This window comes from Xyrauchen texanus, chromosome 36, assembly GCF_025860055.1.
Source record: "Xyrauchen texanus isolate HMW12.3.18 chromosome 36, RBS_HiC_50CHRs, whole genome shotgun sequence".
Classification (NCBI taxonomy): Eukaryota; Metazoa; Chordata; class Actinopteri; order Cypriniformes; family Catostomidae; genus Xyrauchen; species Xyrauchen texanus.
In genome coordinates, this window is record NC_068311.1 from 15,236,745 (window position 1) to 15,259,578 (window position 22,834).

Below are 22,834 nucleotides of genomic sequence, written 5' to 3' on the forward strand. Positions count from 1 at the left end.
AAGCATTACTTGCATTCAGCACTGAGATTAAAAAATGGAGATTAGCAGGACTTCATTTACTGAGCCTATTAATCAAGAGATTATACTACAGATAAGATGCATAATAACTCTGCTCTATTCTGTTTTTCCATTTACATATGTGGCAGTATTCTCCATTTGAAGGAGCAATACCCAAAGTGTGTGCTGAAGCATTACTCACATTCAGGACTGAGATAAAAAATTAAGATTAGCAGGACTTCATTTACTGAGCCTATTAATCAAGAGATTATACTACAGATAAGATGCATAATAAATCTGCCACTTTCAACTGTTTTTTTAACACGTATGTGGCAGTGTTCTCTATTGAAGCAGCAAGAAGTTAATAAAACAAATTTTTCACAGACTGGATCAATTGTATGATTTTGCTGTGGTACTGAAATTTACTGTTAATTATTGTCTTATTGGAGGTCTTCGTTTCCAGAGATTAAATTTTTTTTTTTTTTTAGAGCTGACAATTTTACTTAACAGGCCATTTTTATTTAAGCTTGTGGGATGGGAGTTGAGAATCTGTGTTTGGATGGCAATATTAAAGAGGGGATATCCAGAGAAAAGAAATTACAAGCTTATCACGTGGAGTACTGTGAATTGAGGAGGGGGTTGCAGAGAGACTGCTGAATGAAGCCTCACAATATCACGAGAATGAAAAATGAGAGGACTTTTTTTTTTTATACAAGTTGGACAACCATTATTAAAGCAGAAAGAAAACTGGAATTCCCGTTTTCTCAGCATTGTAAATCTTTGAAGTATGTTTACTAGAAAGCATGATTTAGCACAGGGACACAGCCTACGGCATTGCACACTGTAGTTGAATGCTGTATCATCCGGGGGGGCAGCTAACCAATTGGCTGGTTAGCTGGTCCATGTTAGCCCTTGCTTGTAGATGTGGTGGAGTACTGGTCTAAACAACAGTACTGGTAAACTGGTAATCAGAATTTCGTTGGTTTGATCCCCACAGCCACTACCATTGTGTACTTGAGCAAGGCACTTAACTCCAGGTTGCTCCGGGGGGATTGTCCCTGTAATAAGTGCACTGTAAGTCACTTTGGATAAAAGCGTCTGCCAAATGCATAAATGTAAATGTAAAATGTAAACCCCCTCCGGTGCTTAAAGGGATAATTCACCCAAAAATGGAAATTCTATAATTTTCTCACCCTCATGCCATCCCAGATATGTATGACTTCTGCTAAACACAAAGAAATACATTAATATTAAAGTCCTTTTTTACTATAAATTCTCCTCCCTGTTCTGTAGGTGGCGATATGCACAAAGATTGTGAATCACTACAAACGAAAGAATGTGAAAGTGAACGTGATTGATAGTAAAGATAATATTGATTATAGCAATGTGTTAGACATGGTGAATTAATTTGGAATGCATGATACATAAGTCTGATATAATGCATTATTTTTTAAGCTTTTAATTGTGCTAATCACCACATTTCAGTGTCTGGTGTAAAATTCCATCTGTAATTATTAAATATTTACCTGGGGAAGAGATGGCAGCAAGGATGCACTTTGGGAAAAAGGCAGGCTTGCGGAGGCAGTGTGATGCTCTGGGCAATGTTCTGCTGGGAAACCTTGGGTCCTGGCATTCACGTGGATGTCACTTTGACCCGTAGCTCCTACTTAAAGGTTGCTGCAGACCACTTGCACCCCTTCATGGCAACGGTATTCCCTGATGCCAGTGGCCTCTTTCAGCAGGATAATGCGCCTTGCAACAATGCAAAAATTATTCAGGAATGGTTTGAGGAACATGACAAAGAGTTCAAGGTGTTGACTTGGCCTCCAAATTCCCCTGATCTCAGTCTGCTTGAGCATCTAAGGGATGTACTGGACCAACAGGTCCGATCCATGGTGGCCACACCTCGCAACTTAAAGGATCTGCTGCTAATGTCTTGGTGCCAGATACCACAGTACACCTTCAGAGGTCTTGTGGAGTCCATGCCTTGATGGTCCAGAGCTGTTTTGGCATCATGAGAGGGACCTACATTATATTAGGCAGGTGGTTTTAATGTTGCAGCTGATCAGTATATTAACTTTCAGGAGCCGTGTGTATTACTTTTAGTCAATAACTATTCCTTTAACTCTTTCCCCGCCAAACACGGAATTTTCCGGGTTTTATGAAAAAACGCTTCCCCGCCAAACACGGAATTTTCCGGGTATCTGTGTTTTAGGTGGTATACGGTAAGGAAGACCCGCACGCATGTTTTGAAAGAGTACGCAACTCTTTGATCAAAGAAACAGACTGCGATCGTCTCAAACGTGAAGTGGAACACCATACTAATACTAAAGCACTTGTTTGATAAAAATGCCTTTTTCTCAGCTTTTTGTCCGAAATGTTGTTTTTGACAAAACCTACCTCTGTTCAAGTGGCAATAAAAAAAGAACAAATGAAGATAAAATAAAATCATTTGTTTTGCCTAAAAGCAGAGGCTCAGATCTTTATTTTGATATATAGCATCTTCATATATTCATGGAAGAAAATATTCTGCAGGCCATTAAAGTTTAGCGAAAATCGTCAAAAACCCTGGCGGTGGCTGGCAACTTTTTTTAAAAACGCTGGCGGGGAAAGAGTTAATAGACAAGCAATGATTACTATTTATTGTACAAGTATCTACAGTAAGAGAAAAAGCAGAGTCCCTTACTGAACTGTGGATGTTTCTGAGCCGGCAGGAGGACAACCACTTTAAATCCACACTTGCAGCCCTATTGTCCATACCTTTTATCCTAATGGTTTTGATGGGCAATATGGGTTGGGACAGAACCATAAAACAGACACATCAAGAGAGTATGGAAATGAATACAAAGCAATCAGCCTTCATGCACTCCTTTTTAAGTATGACTTTATCTGTTATGGGTGATGGCTAAGTCCTGCAGTCTTTGCCTGTTCCCTACCTCCATCTTGGTTTCTTTTGATTTTAAGAGTAAGTGGCCAAGCCTCAAAACCTTCCTGATACCTGGCCCCCAACGGAACACTGACCTGGACATTAACTCTCTTTATAATTCTCTTTGTGATTCGCTCATGCTCTCGTCTGGGTTTCACGTTGTCTGCTCTGTTGGGACATGAGGTCAGGGCACTAAAAGCTTACAGCCAATTGTAATTAACTGTTCTCTTCATAAATGTGTGTCCCAGTTTTCTTTCCCATAGTGCCATATTAGCATAATGAAACTTCTGGTCAAAAATGCCCTACTATACAGTACCTAGGTAAGTTCAGGCACAGCCAAACACAACCCTAACTCATGTAAAAGAATAAGTTAACTTAATTGTTATTAATTATAAGTTAATTAAATTGTTAACCACAGTGATGGGCTACAAGAAAAAAATATTCTGCTTTTCACCCTCTGTCATGACCCCATTAATCAAGGAAGAGAATGTGATAATTACGTAGGTATTTACTCGATTAATTATTGCATTTCAGAGTTGCAGAAACTTTCAGAGGTTTTTGTGTCACAAAGAGAAATTACAGTAATTTACAGGGATATTACACTTATTGAATAGCAAGCCTTTTTTCTCTGAGCTTTCTGCCAGTCGTTCACAGTTTCCTGGAGGCTTTTTATTTCTTTGAAGTGACATGGAATATCAATTCTGGCCCTTCTAGAATTTAATTGGGGTCAAATTCTCGAAGCAAAACAACTGAGTGGTCAGCAGTAAACCTGCGAAGAGAGAAATCAATTACAGCAGTAACACGTTTTGCCATTTGTTTTTGTTTTCGTAACTAATTTCCTTAGAAAATGTGGGGTTAAGGCTTTGCCAGAGGCTCCGTGTAGATTATGGTCTAAAGAGAGATGAAAATCTACTGCGCACAGTGCCTTTTTTTGCTTTTCAATAAAGGGTCGATTTTATGGCATAAATATGAATCAACACCTGATTTTCTAAGGAAGAATTTTTAAACTCACTGTAGGTCATCGCAAAGAACAATCTCATTTTAGTGCACTCATCAGCATACTGTAACTAGGGCAAACATTTATAATTTCTCTTTCTCTGTCTCGCTGTAGTAGTAGGGGTGGGGAAAATATTTTTTTTAAAGATGCGTGCAATTCTTTTCTTTTTTTTTTTTTATAATTTTTGATCAGTCCAAAAAAATTATAATTTTAAATAATTCTGTTTATTAAAAAGCATAAACAGGACAAAACATAACAGAGGCAGTTAAATGGTAACAATGCAGCAAAATTGGCACAAATTATAATATTGTGGAATACTATACAATGAAATGGTGCATCACTGTGCAAACAAACATATGCAGTACCCTTCAGATAAGTTAAAACAGGCAAGGACAAAATGGCTGAAAAAGCTTTATTGGGGAAACTAACATTAGGTTGTAGTGTTGTCACGATACCAACATTTCAGTAGTCTGTACAGATACTAGTAAAATTTCACGATTCTCTATAAAAATGTCGATATCACAGAAAAAATTGATAGTATGCTGTTGAACATTAAATTACATTTCAGTGTAAATACATGTAAACATTAATAAAATTTCCTTTGAGTTTATTCATTTTTTCTTCTGTATTCCATGTTTTAATGTTCCATGTTTAATTCGGTTTCATCAATATTGTGTCTAATCAAATAAATCCAAACTTTAATCAAATGAAAATAGAAAAATTACTTGCCATTGCAATTATATATTATTATTAACCCTAACTTTTGTAAAGATCCTCACAACATAATCCCAAACACTACGTTGTTTTATTTTTGTCAAATAAAGTGCTGCACAACAGTACATCACATTATAAAACCTTTATTCAGTACTTGCTTGTGGGCTCAACATAATTATAATAAAATACGTTTTAATAAATGCTAGTAATATAGTTGTCTCAATTTCTTAATTCCCTTATTTTTAAGTTAACTTTTATTTTGACGTGAAGACTTATGGTTTTGACAGTTGTTTCTCACTTTCAGATAAGATGGTTATATGGTCCAGAATGATTATTGAAGCTCAAAATGCTGTGATTTAACTAGATAAATATATAGTCTGCAGGTGCTTTGCATGTCACATTGAATTAGTGCTCCATCATCATCTACTATAAGCACAGCGCACGATGCTTCTTAAATGTGTCATTTTGAGCATATGAGCAGCTTCACATATTAACTTTGCTGCCTGGAGTACATGCAGACTCTATTTTTATGACTTTTTATTCAATCAAATCTCATCCATGTGTGGTTTAAAAATATCACAATTTAATTTGTTTAATTGTCCGTTTCCGTGTAAAAGGAGTATCAGAACATGCGCTGAAATGTCAGTCAGACAGTGGGGATTGAGTTGACAGTACTGCAGAAACATTGGTATCGTTACATCTTTTTTTAAATGTATTTTTTTATATATATATTTTAGTATGGATTTGGTACTGAAGTACCTGTACTTTTGACATAACTACTAGGTTGTAGTTGTTAACATTAACTACAGTAGATAACATGAACTAAATGAACAATACATTTTCAGAATTTATTAATCTTGGTTAATGTTATAATTTCAACACTCATATTTTTTTAAATTAAAAGTTGTATACGTAATCTAGTCGTAAAGTTTATGAACTAACAATGAACGATTGTATTTCTGTGAATCATAGACTAAGATGAATAAATGCTGTATAATTATTTATTGTTAATGCTACATAATACATATGTTTTAAAGGGTTAGTTCCAACAAAGCTTAAAATTCTCTCATCATTTGCTCACCCACTTGCTGTCTAAGGTTTTTTATTGGGAAGAATAGTGATCCGGGTTTTGAAAAATGAAGATAGTCAGCATAAAAGTAATTCATATGACACCAGTGGTTAAATCAATGTCTTTTGAAGTGATCCAGTTGGTTATGGGTGAGAACAGTCCAAAATATAACTCCTTTTTCAATTCTCTTGCATTGTATGGACATGCAGAGTTGAGAGATTTCTAAATTTTTGTATTCCGCAGAAGAAATTCATACACGTGGTGGTATGAGGATTAGTAAATTTAACTAATAGAAACTTATTGTAGTGTTACTACTTAATTTTACAACATATTAACCAGCGTTCTCCGTCATGAACTCTGTTTTTAAAGGGAATACTTGTATTCAGGAATCTCAATGGCAGGACTCAATTTATCATGTGCTGAAAAGTTAATCCTTCTCGTGCCCATCCACCGAAAACAACAAAGATTAATGCTGCTTTAATCCAGCATTCTAGCATTTCATTGACATGAAATGAGAGTTGTAGAGCTGCCTAAGGTATGAGCTTAATATACCCGCTTATTCTATTATTATTAGTGGGTCAGTGTCGACACTTATGCAGAATCTTTGGACAGAATTTTGCAACAATACACCTAAACTTGCCAAAGATTTGAACCTCTATGATGTTGACAAATTGAAATGTGTCAACAATTCTATCGGGAATCCCAGAATCAGACCGAATCATGACTGTTCGATTTCCCACCGCTAGTGTTTTGGAGAGGTTTGGTTTATTGCGTGACTCCAGAGCACTTGTGAAGAGCAGTTGTCAGCACAGGCACACTCGTACCAGCTTGTGTGACCCCTCTTTCACCCTGTAATATGCAGTCTATCTCTTCTCTCTCCCCTCCGCTCTGTGTGTGAGTGATGTGGGTAAAACAGTATGCTGCCCTTTGCTGACACCAAAACGTCATTACTCCCTTTTACTCTTCTAATGCCCCATACACAAACCTTTAGATTTAACCCTTCTCTCGCTTGATAGATCAGTGGTTCTCAACCTTGTTTTGATGAACGTCCCCTACTGCATTCCATTTTTATAATTATGAACTGTAAACCTACTCTAAATGCATATAAAAACAATAAATACGAAATATAAATATTTATAAGTTGTAACGAAGTTTAATTATATTCCCTCACTCCCCTAATGTTGCCTGTGGCAAATTTAATAGAGCTGAAGTAGTGGTATATTTATTATAAATGTATTTCTGCCTAAAGTACAGAACTATAGTTTACATGCGTAAATTCAAGGGGGATGATGTAGAATTTTGTGCCAAATTTAAATGGTGTCCGCTCCTTGTTCCTTGCTTCTCACAGATTCTCGAAAAGCTGTGAGTTTAAGAGCCCACGCTTTAAGAGCTTTGCACTCGTGCTGCTCTGTCCAGTAAGCCGTATCCTACAGAGCCATACAGGTGCATTAGCCGAGGTTGTGCCTCCACCTGTGTATTTAACACTGTAAAACCAGATACTTCAGGTGCGTTGCTATACTTCAAAATCAGATTAACCGAGGTAAAAATGTGTACCAACCCATAAAAATGAGAACCAACTAATATAGTTCAAGTCTAGATAAACGTTTTAATGCAAAGAGTAACTTTGCAATAGATGTGATTTATTTTAACTGATAAACATCCTTCCATTTGTAACATAATGCCCCCCTCATTACTAATTTGCTCTCAGAGCCTCCTGGCATCCTTTGAACGTTGAGAACTCCTGTGCTAAATGGTATTGTAACTGTGCAGAATAAGTCAGTTTCTAAGTGTCTTTTTTTTTTGTTTGTTTTAACTGCAGCTCCAGTCAGTGTCTTTTTGTCTTTTCTTTTTTTCTTCCCATTGTCTCTCTACATACATTTAGCACAGAGCATTTGACCTCCCCTCCAGGTGCTTTATGGCTGCAGTAATAAGTGCAGTAATAATAGATTTCATTTGTTTGGCCTATTTTAGAATAGGTTTTGACTTGGTTTTTCTTTTTAAATCCATGTATATCATATTATATAAACACTACATTTATATTCTAAGATCTTAATGGGATTTTTACCATGGAACTGGTAGTTAGATGAACAGTACCAATCAGAAGTTTGGACATCTGTTGCTAATCCTAAAGGTCAAAGTGCTTTCATGATTGAAAAATAAACATTCAGTCAAGTTTGAATAGGATTTATGTTCCAGATATGTACTAATGTCTACATTTAATCTTAATCTACTGAATATTTTTTCCCTATGGTCTCCCGTCATTAATATCAACTCTTGTCTTCACTTCCCAGGCTGATTATTTCTCTTGTGTTGCCACCATTGTCTACATTCGTAAAGAGAATTGCTTGTATCAGGCGTGTCCCAGTAAAGACTGCAACAAGAAGGTGGTGGACCAACAAAATGGCATGTACCGCTGTGAGAAATGCGACAAAGAATTCCCCGACTTCAAATATCGGCTCATGCTTTCAGTAAGTCTCTCACTCTTGTTTCTCTTTCCCCTTCTGAAATACTAAGTTGAGTTCCATGTCAGTTTTCTCTGGCTTTCTCCTTCTGTATGCCTACCTATTCTTCTCTTCCAATCTTAATTCATCTCTTCAGTGTCATTATTTAGCCATAATTCAGTTTCCTGTGACTATATTTTTGTGTCGTTCACACCTAAAATCTGCTGTACCTACCTCTATTAAACCGAAATAAAATGTCCAATTGGGACAGGTCAGGATGATCACAGAATCGGCCACCAAATTTAAGATCACCTACAATTTATTTATTTATTTTTTTTACATGTTTTTAAGATGACCACTGAGTAAAAAATTGCTAAAAATGTCTCAAGATCTCTGCCTTCTGTTCTGTCCAGCTGGTAATTAACTCAAGCAAGTCATATTTGAACACTCCTTAAAAACACATCTGAAAGCTGTGTCGGTATGTCAGCTCAATTCTTCATGGCTAAGACCAACTGGTCATTCAGACAACTTGCTAACTAGTCAATTATGAAAATATTTAGTTTTACATACCCCTACTGTCCATATCTATAAAACTAAAAGTAGACATTTTGAGAAACAAATTGGTACAAAATTCTTTCTACATTGCTGTTCTCTTGCTTAAAATACATTGGCTAAACAGAAATAAAGTGGCCTCATAAGCATTAATCAGATTATTCTGTGTTTTGTTAATTTTTTTTATTTTACATTTTTGTATTTTAAAGCTAGCTCTTTTTTTTTCTGGACAGGGCAGGAATGGGCCAATAAATAACACTTTATTTCCTTCCTCCTGCTGATGTGCAGCCAAAAAGGTTTTAAAAATAACAGCTTTAAAATATTATAACTCGGCATCACCATCCAGACATGTTAAAATAAGCAGATTTTTTTTTATTTTTTGTTTCTCGTCCTGTTTGCCGTCAACACATCACAGTCCTCTGTAACACTGGAGTATGTTTGTACCCATTGGGGCTCTGATGTGTCTGGCCTGGCGCACTTTTCTCATCCTCTCTGGCAAATCTGCTGGTTCGATGTAGCCTATATTCATTGGACGCATCTTGTAATGAAGTGTGAATCAAGTGTTTGTGTTTTTGCTAATAGTCCTCTCATTCTCTGCCAGGCCAACATTGCTGATTTTGGAGACAATCAATGGGTGACTTGCTTTCAAGACAGCGCCGAGTCCATCCTGGGCCAAAACTCAGCATACCTCGGCCAACTCAAGGACTCCGTAAGGCTCCTTCCTGTCTGCTGCTCACTATCATTCTGTTTTTCCATGCTTGCTTTCTATGGGTTTCTTGAAAGTGTGGCCTTAAAGATTGGCCGACTTATTGTAAAGGCATTAGGAGAAGCACATTTTGTCCGAATTGGAGTCCTTTTGTGGCATATGTTCATGAAACAGCCTTTCAAACCCATGGTCTTGTTCTGAAAGATTAATTCAGTCGTCTTTGAGAGCTCTATATTAAGTGTCAAATCTAATGTGCATCTAACAGTACATTTGGATGTTTGTAACCATCTAATAATTCTTTCTCACCTCGCTATCTTTTACAGAATGAGGCTGCGTTTGATGAAGTCTTCCAGCATGCAAACTTCAATACTTTTCTCTTCCGGAACAGAGCGAAGCTGGAAACCTACAATGTAAGTTTAGCATATCACACTATTTAAAGCTGCACTCATTAATAGTTTATGCTTGTTTGGGGGAAATTGTATTTGTCTTGGACATACTGATACCTAGTGGTGTGAATGCAGCTTTACGCAAAAGCAATAGTTACAAATGCCAGTGCTGTTATTTGCTGTCAGCCATGATTAAATCATGCTATTAGTTAAGATAATAGGGGGATTATCAAGATAAAATAAGTAGCATTTATCTGGTCATGTCATAACTTGGTGACCCTCATGAATGCAGCCCATCTCTCATAGAATAATCCAGCTTTTTTTTTTTTGCCATTATGAAATGACCGGAATCTTTATTTGTGTGTAAACAATTTAATATTTATTTGGCCAAAAGTGCCATTTATTTTTATAGTGGTGGTTCTTTTTTTTTTTTTTAATGAGGAAAACATTACTGAGTGCACCTTCAACAGGGGAAAAAAAAAAAAAGCACTTTTGTTACTTCACAAGCAAAATGATCCACAAAAGAGTAGAAACAATGTACTTTTTGGAGGCTGAACAAAGCATGTACATTAGTATGTGTTTGAGAATTATGGAAATTGATGAACCATCTCTGGCAGTCAGTCCCAACGCAGTCCTGGTGATGAAAATTGCTTTACAACGTGTTCCTTCACCACGTGATGTGCTACAAACAGCCGTGTCAAACGCAGTAACAGATTAGCTGTGAATGTTGAGGATGTTTTTTTTTGTTGGTTTCTGTGTACCTGAAGCCCAAAACACCACCTACTCTGTTTCCATTCCTCAAACACACCTGCTCACAAACCCAGTGCAAGAAAAACATCCAGGCTATTTTCTTTCACTCACTTTCCTCCTGATTATTAAAGTTCAGATTCATGTTACTTCTCAAAATTCAAATTATTTCAATTTATAACTTTTAAATTGGGTAGCTTATTTGTTTAATCGGGTTAGCCATGTGCAGTCTGTCTCTGTGTAATGCGATTTATTATTCTGCAAGGAAATTAGTATTAATCTGAAATGCTGTATCAGTATCCGAATTCCCAGCGATCACATTGCTGGAGTTCGTTAAATTACATGTTCAAGTAATGGAATCAGAATTCAAGGCCACAGTCAGCTCTCCTGAAGGTTACCTTTAACTCGAAAGTATAAAAATATAGATCTTATCAGGGTATCAAAGTTTCTCCAGATACAGACATACACCGATCAGCCACAACAGAGACTATTGTGTGTTTGAAATTCCCAGGAGATCAGCAGTTACAGAAATACTCAAACCAGCCTTTCTTGCACCAACAATCAGCCATAGAGATACTGGTCAGGAGCTTCAGTTAATGCATCAACCATCAGAATGGGGTGGGGGGGGTGCGGGCGCTATTATCTCAGTGATTTGGACTATGCCATGATTGTCTGCCAGATGGGCTGGTTTGAGTATTTCTGTAATTTCTGTTGATCTCCTGGGCTTTTCATGCACAACAGTCTCTAGAATTTACTCTGAATGGTGCAAAACAAAAACATCCAGTGAGCGTCAGTTCTTTTGACAGAAATGTCTTGTTGATGAGAGAGGTCAACAGAGAATGGCCAGACTGGTTTGAACTGACAAAGTTTACAGTAACTCCGATAAACACATTTGTGGTGAGAAGAATAGCATCTCAGAATGCTATTCTGAGATGCGTGTTGTCGCTGTTTTGGCGGTATGATGGGAAGGTGGTTCATAGACAGGTGGTTTTAATGTTGTTGCTGATCAGTGTATAATGACAGAATATATAAGACTTGGGAGCCAATTGTAGTTTTCTGGTTATATAATTGAGCTTTTGTACTAAATCAATCTTGTGTAGTCTTTGTTTTATAATAGAATAAGTGGTGTCATACTAGATGTGCAAAACTATATATTTCCAAAACTGATTAGTCAGCTAATTGGTATTAAGGTAGATCTGTAAAATTGGACTGGGTTGGGATTCTCCTGATTATACTTGTTTTTTAGAGAAGTGTTTACATAAGTGTAAGCACACAAGCTCATGGTGGGATACAAAAAAACGGCACTGAATGCGACAGTGGCCAAAGACAGAAGTTTACATTTATCTGCTTATGGCAATGGGTGCTTCAAAATAGATGAATATAAAGGCATGATTTTTCAAAGAGGTTTTTATCGTGCAAACGGCCAAGCCCCGTAATTATAGTACGAGAAAATTTAATTCTTATTTACTATATCTAATTATCTATTATAATATATCTATATATCTATTATTAGGTTTACCAAATTTGACTTAGGTTGACTTTAAAGTATTTAACAGGAATTTAGTTGGTCTGAACTTTTTAGAGTGGATCAAATAGAAACCTTTGTAGGATCAGAAAATGGTTATTCACAATTAATGTGACCTCTAGAATCTAAGCAATGAAAAGAAAATTGTAGCAAGGTCAATCAATAACTAAGCTGTTTTATAGTTATTCTATGTTCTATAGGAATAATATGGTTGTGATTGCTTTGCAGCCCTCAGGGAAGGTTCATACTTTCCTCAATGTTTTATTTTTTTATTTTCATTGATGTTACTGTGAATATAGATGTATAGAGTAGGCATGCTCCAATCGATTGGCCACCGATCCATATCAGCCGATATTCATGTCCTATGACTCAATCTGTGATAGGTAATTTGGCGATCGCATAAACCCATCGCTCATGTCGCAAAAGACGCACAGCTCCTTTAAAACATCAGCAGCACTGTCGTGACATCACAGAATGTGGGAAATACTGGCATAGTATTGTAACTAAAGACAACAAACTTGATTCAGCAGTTAAGAATGATGCAGTGGGAGAGGTATGGCGAATATGAAAGTTTGTTTACCGTTTGTGGCATTTCACAGGTAAAGGAAAAACAGCACAAGCTGTGAAACTGTCCTATTATCGTTCATAGTGGCAGCATCTCAGTTTCTGCCAGGCATAGGCATCTCAGATATAATGCGAGTTACAAGATGTGGTGTAATTCTAAAATCTTTATTAAATATCTCCAGATTAAACTGCATAAACAAAAGTAGCACACATAGTCCAGAAACGTGCTTTTTCATCTCTTGAAAGCATGTGTTCCCCTCATTAAAGTTCAAGCGACAAGTGAAAAATTAACTATTAATACAACCATCTAACTAAATAAAAAAGCAGGGATGAAATTTATAAATATAATAATTATTTATACAATATTAAGATACCATAATTTAATGTATTAAATATACTGTAATGCAAAAAAACTTACAAAAAACAGATTAAATTGGGAATAATAATAATTATATGAAATGACAATTAATTAATAGCCAAAAATGGCACATTAGGTTTAAGTGCACCTAATGCGTTATCAGTTTGTCTTCAGTTTGACACAAAGCTTCATTTTTTTTTATAGGGCTATCTCAATATAAATAATATTTTGTTAGCCTATACTTGTTTTAAAGTATTATTTAAAAAGCTTTTAAATAAGCCTTTTGTTTTTGTCAACAAGTTCTAGGCAAAGAAATATTATGGGGATGAGGAAAATTCAGTTAAGTGACTGTGCAGAAATCTTACATATAGCGAGTTATGACAGATCCTGATAAAAGGTGAAATGATAGGGATCAATATCAGGTGACAAGAACGGTATCGGCTGTAAAAACCCTGATTGGAGCATCCCTAGTATATAGTTGTGCCAAGAATATTATGCACGTGTCAATACATTGCCCCACTAAGGAGTCATTATTCCCTTTTGTTTCACAAATTTTAGCTACTTGTAAAAAAAAAATGTAACCCGCATGAAACCTCTTAAAGCAGACTGAAGCTAACAAATCTCTCCATTCTGTTTTAGTTTTACATTTCTTAGTTTGTCTGCAGATCTCCTAATTGTAATTGGCATAAACAAGTAGTCCACCAATCTACCATCATTACAGTTTAAATAAATTGAATGCTTATGTCTATTTGCATATACGTAAAATATTCACTTAATAGTATGCACTAATTTGTTTGATATTGAACTGTTGCTCATTTTATTATTGCCCTTTCACGTGCTTCTGTTTTTTTTAATGTATGCACTAGCTGTTTGAAGTAGAAATTCACAAAAATAGATATTGTAGAAAAGAATTATAGGCTTCTTAAATATGAACTCTTGTCTTCTCAACAGTTCATTGTTCAGAGAGCAAAAACTGATGTGGATTTGCATAACAATTGCTACCTGGTTTCTTTTGCTTGCCCACTTTTAACCAAAGTTTCTGGGAAGAAATTACCAACATCTCTAATTTATATACATGTAGGTATGGTATGTATGTAGTCAATCGATAAAAAAATTGTAACCAAATTAATTACATGGTGTCCCGATTAATTAATCGCATATACAAATATTTGCTGAGAAAGCCCCTCCTATAACAATAATTCAATATATAATGATGAAATAATTATACATAGTTATCTTTTATATATTAAAAAATTATATATGTGTGTGTGTATAAAATAAAAAATTATTCAGATAATTACATTCTTGTGGCAGAAGAGTTAATCATTGATAAGACCATTGAAAAAGAGGATGTAGAATACAATGTATTGTTTACAACCATATTATTGATCATAAGACAATCATTGGCATATAGTTCACAGCAATGCATTTCACAAGTGAATTTGTCAATCAGTTCGAGATTTATTATGAGGGCTTGTTTAAGAACCCGTCAATGTACACCTGCGTCAAGCATTTTTTTTTTTTTTAGAAACAAGCCAGGGGTATACCTAGTACACAATACTACAGATATATTTTACAATAAAGGGGCTTTATAGACATACATTTACACTTATGTATAAAAAGAAACTGATTAATCAGAAACTATTAACTTATCAAAACTGTGAAAACCAAATAAAACGTCTTTTATAAAGCAAAGAAAAACTAGTTGAAATAGAGGTACGTACAAACAAACAAAATTTTCTCATACTACAGCGTGGGCACAGTCCCAAAAAATGTGAGGGGTAGATTCATCTACAGCATTACTGAAGGAGCAAAGTGGATCTATTTCAGGGAGCATGTTTCTTAAATAAAAATTGACTGGGTAAAAGTGGTGTAACAGTTTAAAGGACACCTCCTTAACCTTGTTGGTAATTAAATATTTGTGAGGTAAAGACCATATGACCTGCACCAGACATGCTTGTCGCGTCTCGGGTGTGTTGCGTCATAAAAGTAAAATGTTTAGGTCGCTGTGCCAAGTTAAATATAGTTTAATACTCTATCTTTAAACACATCTTGAGATCCCTTGGTTCGCATTTGCGCTCCAAGTGTTTTGAACGCAAGAACGTAACGCATGTTTGTGTGTCCGCTGAAGAGTTGTTAATGTTTTGTTCACTGTAATAAACTGTGTGTTGCTCACACAGCTGAAATTTCACTTACTGCCCTCTGGCGTAAACAGGTGGTACTACAAGCTTGCATTTCTCAGGAAAGCATTGCGATTTAATTTTTTTAACGCATTATTTTTTGTATAATCAATCGCACGTTATTAACTCGCTAAATCGACAGCCCTAAAATATATTTTATGTGTGTATATATATATATATATATATATATATATATATATATATATATATTTATATATTTTATTTATTCATATTCTAGTGGCTTTTGCCCATCATGTGACCTGCTGCAATTAAGATTGTGTTCTTAGTTCCCTCATTTTCCCTCATCCACTGTTATGCTGATTCTTCTACAGATGTATTGCAGTTGATAGACTTATTGGTAAATAATATTTGATCTGAGTCTATTATTTGATCAACATTGCCATGTTCTTAAACAATATTAGGGGATAAGCTCTGTCTAAAGCATTTGCTACATGCAGCTGTTGATTACCACAGAAAATGTCAGCTTATTGAAAAAAACAAGCAAAATTGCCATGACTGTGTACAATATTGCACTTACTATTGAGGTCTACGTATGGGGGCAATGCATTGCACTGGGTTAAATATTCAAATATTTAGAATATGCAAAGTTTTTTTTTTAAACACCTGTCACATATTGACTGTTTACATGGACCCCAGATATTGGACACCTGCTTACTGCAAGAAAGCAGCGTTCCAATTTACATGCTCTTCATAAGTGACATGCGCTGCTTTTTTTTTTTTTTCCTCCGTATACATGTGACTTGGTCAGTAAGCAGTTTTTTTCCATAGCAACGTAATTTCCCAGTGACACTTGTGTAAATACAGTAACAGACATGGAAACCATTGTTTTATTCCCAGTTGTTTCACTTTATTTCCAGATATTCCTTAGTTGTTGCTGTGTTTGTAACCTTAACTTTTATCACAACCTGCAGTGGAATTGCACTGCAATAATGGGATTTCCCTCTTAGGTAAAACTGGGATTCCCCCAATGTCTGAGCGCATATAAGCGACCGTGAGAGACCATCGATATTTTACATAGGTGTGTATAAATGGGTATAGTTTATAGTGGATTTGCATTTCCCACTCTACTTCCAGAAATGTTGAATTCTTTCTGCCGCGTTGACTTGTTTTGGGGTTCCATCCTATGACGTTTGTATGTAAAACCCAGGTATGTTAAACCGCTTCTCTTAATTCCTTAAACTTGTAAGAGCATTTGTGATTGAGGTTTCAGAACACCACTTACTGCAAAAATCCTGGAATAATCAGTTTTCTTAAGTTCATGTAAACGTGTTCCACATGTGAAAGGACAATTTAGACTACTTCATGGCTGAAATAAGATCTTTTTGAATGGAAGAACTAATATTAAGTGCTTTAACAAAAATACATAGCCACATAGACTTGGACATACCTGCTGTAACTGGTTCGATTTGTTCTTTAACTGGAGGAAAGCCTCTTTGCGTTGTTCAGGGAGTAAGTGGGGCAACGGTCAAAATCTGGGGTCCAAGGCAGTGTACTCTAACAGATAATTATGTTCCTCTGTGTATCTGCTTGAGAGGTTTTGCAGGATGGCTGTCTTCATGTGAGCTATAGTTGTAGAGTATTTCTCGTCATGCTCTGTTCTATCGTGGATTTCAAGGGCACAATGAGTGACAGGGTAGCGCTCTTTTCATTAGACAGGACGGTGGTGACTTTTTCTTTTAGCGCTTTAAGGTTTACTATTTCTTCAGACTGACGTTATAGAGGGCTGAAGTTATAGCCGCTTGTTGCTCGAGATAGCGTTCCAGCATTTCCATTAAGCTGTTCTATCGTGTAGCAACATCCTTGATAAGATTGTGATGCGATCTCAAGCATCTTTTGAGCAGCAGCTGTTGCTGTGGCACTGCGGTGAAAGCCACGACTTTCTCACGTGACAAAGCAAGCGACTGACACAGGGAGCATGCAATCCTGCTTGCGAAGCAAGATTCAATGTGTGCAAAACCCTTAATATGAGGAGACAACCCAGCTTCTCTCACTGCCACCTCCATAATAATTTCATGATTTACATGTAATGTTTACTGTGAAATGAGAAAATGAATTTTATTGCAGTGTGTGTAAAGAGCTCAAGGGGCTGCATCTGTAACTGTTGGCAGGCTTCTGGGGTTGGAGAGGGGCGTATGTCGCGGTGTGGTCTTCAGGAACCATGACACGGGATCGTGGATGTTTGTATCGCGATTTCGGTTGTGGTTTGCGTATCATTACAGCCCTATTACATTGTGAATTCATGACACTAATGCACTAACATGCGGCCATAATATGCACCAATTACTCTGTTATTGTAATTAAGGATGACACTGATACTACTGCAAAGAGGAGTGTATAAAATGTTAACATTAAGAATACAGACAAAAGAATGGTGTTCGAGGCATATCTTGGGCAGATGTGTGAATGGCTTTCACTGCAGATGGCACATGAGTGAATGGGCACATTAGAGAATTTTTGTAGATTTGATTCCTTTTTAGATGTTGCATGACGTGGTCTTGGAAAATGTCTTTGTGAACGATCATACAGGTGTAGGTAAATTTGAACCAGCTCACTAATTACACCAGTGTGTTGTGTGTTCATGTTGACTGATTTTGACTGACTGAACAAGGTAAACAAAATTGGCTGTTGGCCTCAATATAGGTGAAGCTTCAGGTCACATCTACCGATGACGTGGACCAATGGCATTAAGAAGGTATTTAGTAGCCAGTAAGAATTTTTCCTAAAAGTTTGCCCTGGCGAGCTGTTACGAACCACCGAAACGAATGCAAAAACACCTTTTTGTCCATATTTTGTAAAACATTGTTACACCCATTCATTCTTCTATTTTGTATGAGGTACATTTGAAGTCAGAAGTTTTACAATACAGCTTAGCCAAGTACAATTAAAGTCAGTTTTTCACAATTCCTGACATTTAATCATAGAAAACATTCCCCGTCTTTGGTCAGTTAGGATCACTACTTTATTTTAAGAATGTGAAATGTCAGAATAATAGTAGAGAATTATTTATTTCAGCTTTTATTTATTTCATCACATTCCCAGTGGGTTTGTTTACATACACTTTGTTAGTATTTGGTAGCATTGCCTTTAAATTGTTTAACTTCTGTCAAACCTCTTGGGTAGTCTTCCACAAGCGTCTCACATTAAGTTGCTGGAATTTTGGTCCATTTTTCCAGGCAGAACTGGTGTAACTGAGTCAGGTTTGTAGACCTCCTTGTTCGCACATGCTTTTTCAGCTCTGCCAGTAAAGTTTCTATTGGATTGAGGTCTTGACTTTGTCATGGCCAGTCCGATACTTTGACTTTGTTGTCCTTAAGCCATTTTTCCACAACTTTGGAGGCATGTTTGGGGTCATTGTCCATTGGGAAGACCCATTTGCAACCAAGCTTTAAATGCCTGGCTGATGTCTTCAGATGTTGCTTCAATATTTCCAAATGTTTTCCTTCCTCGTGATGTCATCTATTTTGTGAAGTGCACAAGTCCCACATGATGCTTCATGGTTGGGATGGTGTTCTTCGGCTTGCAAGCCTCACTCTTTTTCCACCAAACATAACGATGGTCATTATGGCCAAACAGTTCAAACAGCTCCAAAGATCTTTGTCCCCATGTGCACTTACAAACTGTAGTCTGGCTTTTTTATGGCTGTTTTGGAGCAGTGGCTGCTTCCTTGCTAAGCAGCCTTTCAGGTTATGTCGATGTGGGCGGCTGTGGCTCAGTTGATAGAGCGGGTCAGCCACTAATCGCAGGGTTGGTGGTTCGAATCCCAGCCCACACGACTCCACATGCCGAAGTGTCCTTGACGTGGTCCCATGGTGTTTTTACTTGGGTACTATTGTTTGTACAACCTATGAATCAGACTTGTGGATGTCCACCAATTTTTCTTTTTTTTTTTTTTCCTGAGTATTTTTTGGTTGATTTATTTGAACTTTCCCATGATGTCAAGCAAAGAGACAATGAGTTTAATGGTAGGCCTTAAAATACATCCAGAGGTACACCTCCAATTAATGCCAATTAGCCTATCAGAAGCTAATTGCCTAAATGCTTGACATAATTTTCTTGAATTTTCCAAGCTGCTTAAAGGGCACAGTTAATCGTGTATGTAAACTTCTGACCCACTGGAATTGTGATAGTCAATTAAAAGTGAAACAAGCTGTAAACAATTGTTCGAAAAATTACTAGTACGTAGATTTTCTAAACAACTTGACAAAGCTGTAGTTTGCTAATATAAAATCTGTAGAGTAGCTAAAACATTTTTTTAATGACTTCAACCTAAGTGTATGTAAACGTTTAACTTCAATTGTATATCTGGGCCTTTACTCTAAACATGCTGTCAGTAAAAAATAAATCATGTCATAGATTCTTTCAATGAAGCTTAACTTTTTTTTTTTTTTAACCTGGCATCTTCTATTTAACCCTAATTCTGCATTGCCAAAACTTTGTCTTTTGAATGTTGCATATTTAGTCTGTTCTTTATTTAATGTCCTTTTTTATTGTTTTTGTATTTGATTACCTTTTAAGGAGAAACATCTCATTAAAGCTTATTAATGTTCTGTATATATGGCAGTTTAACGTATTTAAACCAGCAGGTTGTCTATCAGTGGGAGTTAATAACCTGCCCTCTCTGTCTCTGAGGCAATATCACATTTAAAGATGTTTATCTGCATTTGAGCACAAATGCATGCAATTTTGGCTAAATAGGTTTTTAGGTTAAACTAATGAAGTTAAGAGTTTCCACAGGGCTCGATAGAAGATACTCATCACTTTTTTCCAAAATGTAAGATCTGTTTAGAGTGCTGTCTATTTACAGCGATTTCTTAGCTCAAACCTGGAACACCTCTCTTCTAAGATCATTCCCTGTCAGTTTTCTTTATGAATACAACAGTCCTATTCATGTGGTGGGTTTTGAGCATAAAAATAGCATAGGATGTTCATATTCAAGCAGAAATATTTATAACTGCTTTTGAATTTTGAAAATGTTTGTTTTTCCTCCATAGGATGAATCTCGCATTAAAGTGACAGTGGTGGAGGCCAAGCCAGTGGACCACAGAGAATACAGCAAGCGGCTGATCATCAACATAAGGAAAATAGCGGCACAGTAGAAAAACTGCCACAGTCATAAAGAACAAATCCCAACTCAAGTATGACACTTATCATGTGCATACTGATTGTAATGCCTAATTGCTTTGTTTTCTTTTTTTTATGATAGTCTCTGGCCTATTTCCCCATTTTGTAGTATTTTGGACATTTAATTCACAAAATACTTTTATGTTTTCAAAAACACTGCAGGATCAGTTCAACTGAGGTTGGCTTATTGAAGCAGGCCCAAAATTGTGTCAGCAGTTTCTAAAGAATACATGTTTTGTGATAAGAGTAGGGAATGATTTTGGAGAGCATTTAGTGAAGTATGTATCAGAACACACAGTTCGACTATTGTAATCTTAGGTTTTTTAGGTAATGTACAGCCCCTGTCTTTGTCTAAGAGGGGCTGGACTGGACCTGCAGACCCTTGATAAGCCTATTCACATTCTCATGTGCCAAAGGCACTTACCAGGCACACTGTATTTACATAGATATACGCTGTATTCACTAATATTTCTGTTATGCAAGTAATAAAGCTGTTTGAGAACTGGTCTGCTTTTGTAGCTTTATTATAATTTTTTCTGGATTCTCTACTTTGCAAAATTGTTTAGGAGCCTAGAGGTATTTAAGATACAGTACAGCACCAACACTTAATATAAGTTATAACATAACCATATCACGTTTCATAAAGAGTAGTGCTTAAGTCCATTGCTATGTGTAAAAATAAAAGATCACTTTTAAATAATCAAGAAGTTATTTTGATTTTGTTAAAGGGCAAGTTCACCCAAAAATTAAAATTAACTAATTTACTCAACCTCATGCCATCTCTCTGCATAACTTCTATTGAACACAAATATATTTAGAAAAACGTCTCTTATAGAGTGTGCAAGTTTGGCTTTGTGTATCTAGGAAGTTATGTTTGAAGTTTGTGTCATGGTGTGTCTCGAAGTTGTGGTGCTCTGGGCTTTGAGGAGAGCATCAGTGAGACTTGTTCTCTTTTCTGAAACCCATAATGTCTCCTGAATACTAAATCTCCTATTCCGTGAGAACACATCTCTATAAGGACCCTAGTTCCTATAAAACTGCTCCTTTAGCTCCAGAGATGTTTAAAAATAATCTCTTCTGGTAAAAATCCCTGAGTAGCAAACACACGTGACAAATGTAAACACTGTTTGCGTGAACACATCAGCGGTACTTTGTTGTTCATGAAGGCCAAACATCCCATTTTACTTTTGTAAGCTATGGCGGAGGATCAGTGGCCTCTGCAGATTCATGAATAAGAAACCCCACTTTTAAAACTCCCCTAATTACTGAAATAGCGCCATCCAGTCTCCACAAGCACAATAAATGTATTGACAGAGAGACAAGGAACCATTGACAGAGGATCCTCGTGGTGCTTTCTAAAAAACCCCGCACATGTGAGACTCTGTGCTTCACCACGTGAGAAAAGGGCACGTGAAAAGTTGGCAACAGAGAATGTGTGTGTTTTCAGTTTTAAACTTAGAAATGTATTTTCTAGTGAAATATGTTTTAATCCCTGTATGTTTTGTGTGTCTGATGTTAGATCAAAACTAGTAGAATTGTTTTCATTTGTGTAGAAAGCTCTGAGGCTTGATATTTAATAGCCGAAGAGTGTATATTCCTTCTTGAGCGTACCAAATACACGTTTCTTGGTATCAAATTAAACCTTACAATTTGTCTGAGCTGAATTCGAATATAAGATCTCTGTAGAATGATATTACGCTATGTTTTACTATCTTTTGAGTCATTCAGCCCAAAATCTCTTACTGTCATAAACCCGGTCATAAACATGCAAATGAGCCTTGACAAAGGAATCATTCTCCTGTCCCAATGGAAGGAGAATTTTACGACCTCCAAAGGAATGTGCAGAGATGGCCAACTCTCACTTACTGAGAAGGAGAAATGAACCCTTTTTAATCCTGTATATCCTATATATATCCATGTGATAAAAATATTAACATGTATCTAATGTTCCATCTCAGGATTTTCCTAAGTGTTGTTGATCTATGTTTTCTTGCAAACTCTAATGGGTTAATGTTTCAGACTTTGCATACCATGGTTAACCGGAATCATATGTGTGGCATATTTGGTCTCTATAACTTGGTATTTTGAAGATTGAAATGACTGTGTACATAAAATGTCGAGAACAACAACATATTAGTATTACAAGAAGATTTTCTAGTTTCTTCATCGGCTACCACCCCTCTCAGAACAAAGGGCCATAAACCAAATTCCCACCTGAAACTTCCACTCTTCTTATTGGTCGAGCCAATGAGAGGTGGGACACGTTTTCTAAGGGCATAAATTGCACCAACAACGGACCTTCGCTTACGTCTCTTCGCTCTCTTATGCTCCTCTTGCTTCCTGCCTCTCTTGCCCTCTGAGCCTTGTGCTCTCTCACTCTCTTGCTGAATGATGCTGAACTAGAAGGCCCCAAGGACTCCCAAGCGTGCGCCAGGCTACGGCCTTGTCTTTCCATTCACCAAGATCCTCTGACTCTCACTGGTACTCTCTTCAAGACAACTTCATCAAAGATCAAATGGAGCCTCAACAA

At 36.6% G+C, this 22,834-nt stretch overlaps 1 protein-coding gene across 2 annotated transcripts in view; it reads left to right on the plus strand.

The window, feature by feature from the left end:
• Nucleotides 1-20,950, plus strand: part of rpa1 (replication protein A1) — a 47,855-nt gene extending 26,905 nt beyond the window's left edge. Inside the window, exons 14-17 of one of the 2 annotated variants that reach the window (XM_052107184.1) lie at nucleotides 7,995-8,171; nucleotides 9,298-9,405; nucleotides 9,726-9,812; nucleotides 20,175-20,950. In XM_052107184.1, coding sequence (XP_051963144.1) covers nucleotides 7,995-8,171; nucleotides 9,298-9,405; nucleotides 9,726-9,812; nucleotides 20,175-20,279 — 477 coding nt within the window. In that variant the 3' untranslated portion in view covers nucleotides 20,280-20,950. The remainder of the gene's footprint in view (nucleotides 1-7,994; nucleotides 8,172-9,297; nucleotides 9,406-9,725; nucleotides 9,813-20,174) is intronic. The other variant, XM_052107185.1, reaches the window with a different exon arrangement.
• The last annotated feature ends 1,884 nt before the right edge of the window (nucleotides 20,951-22,834 follow it).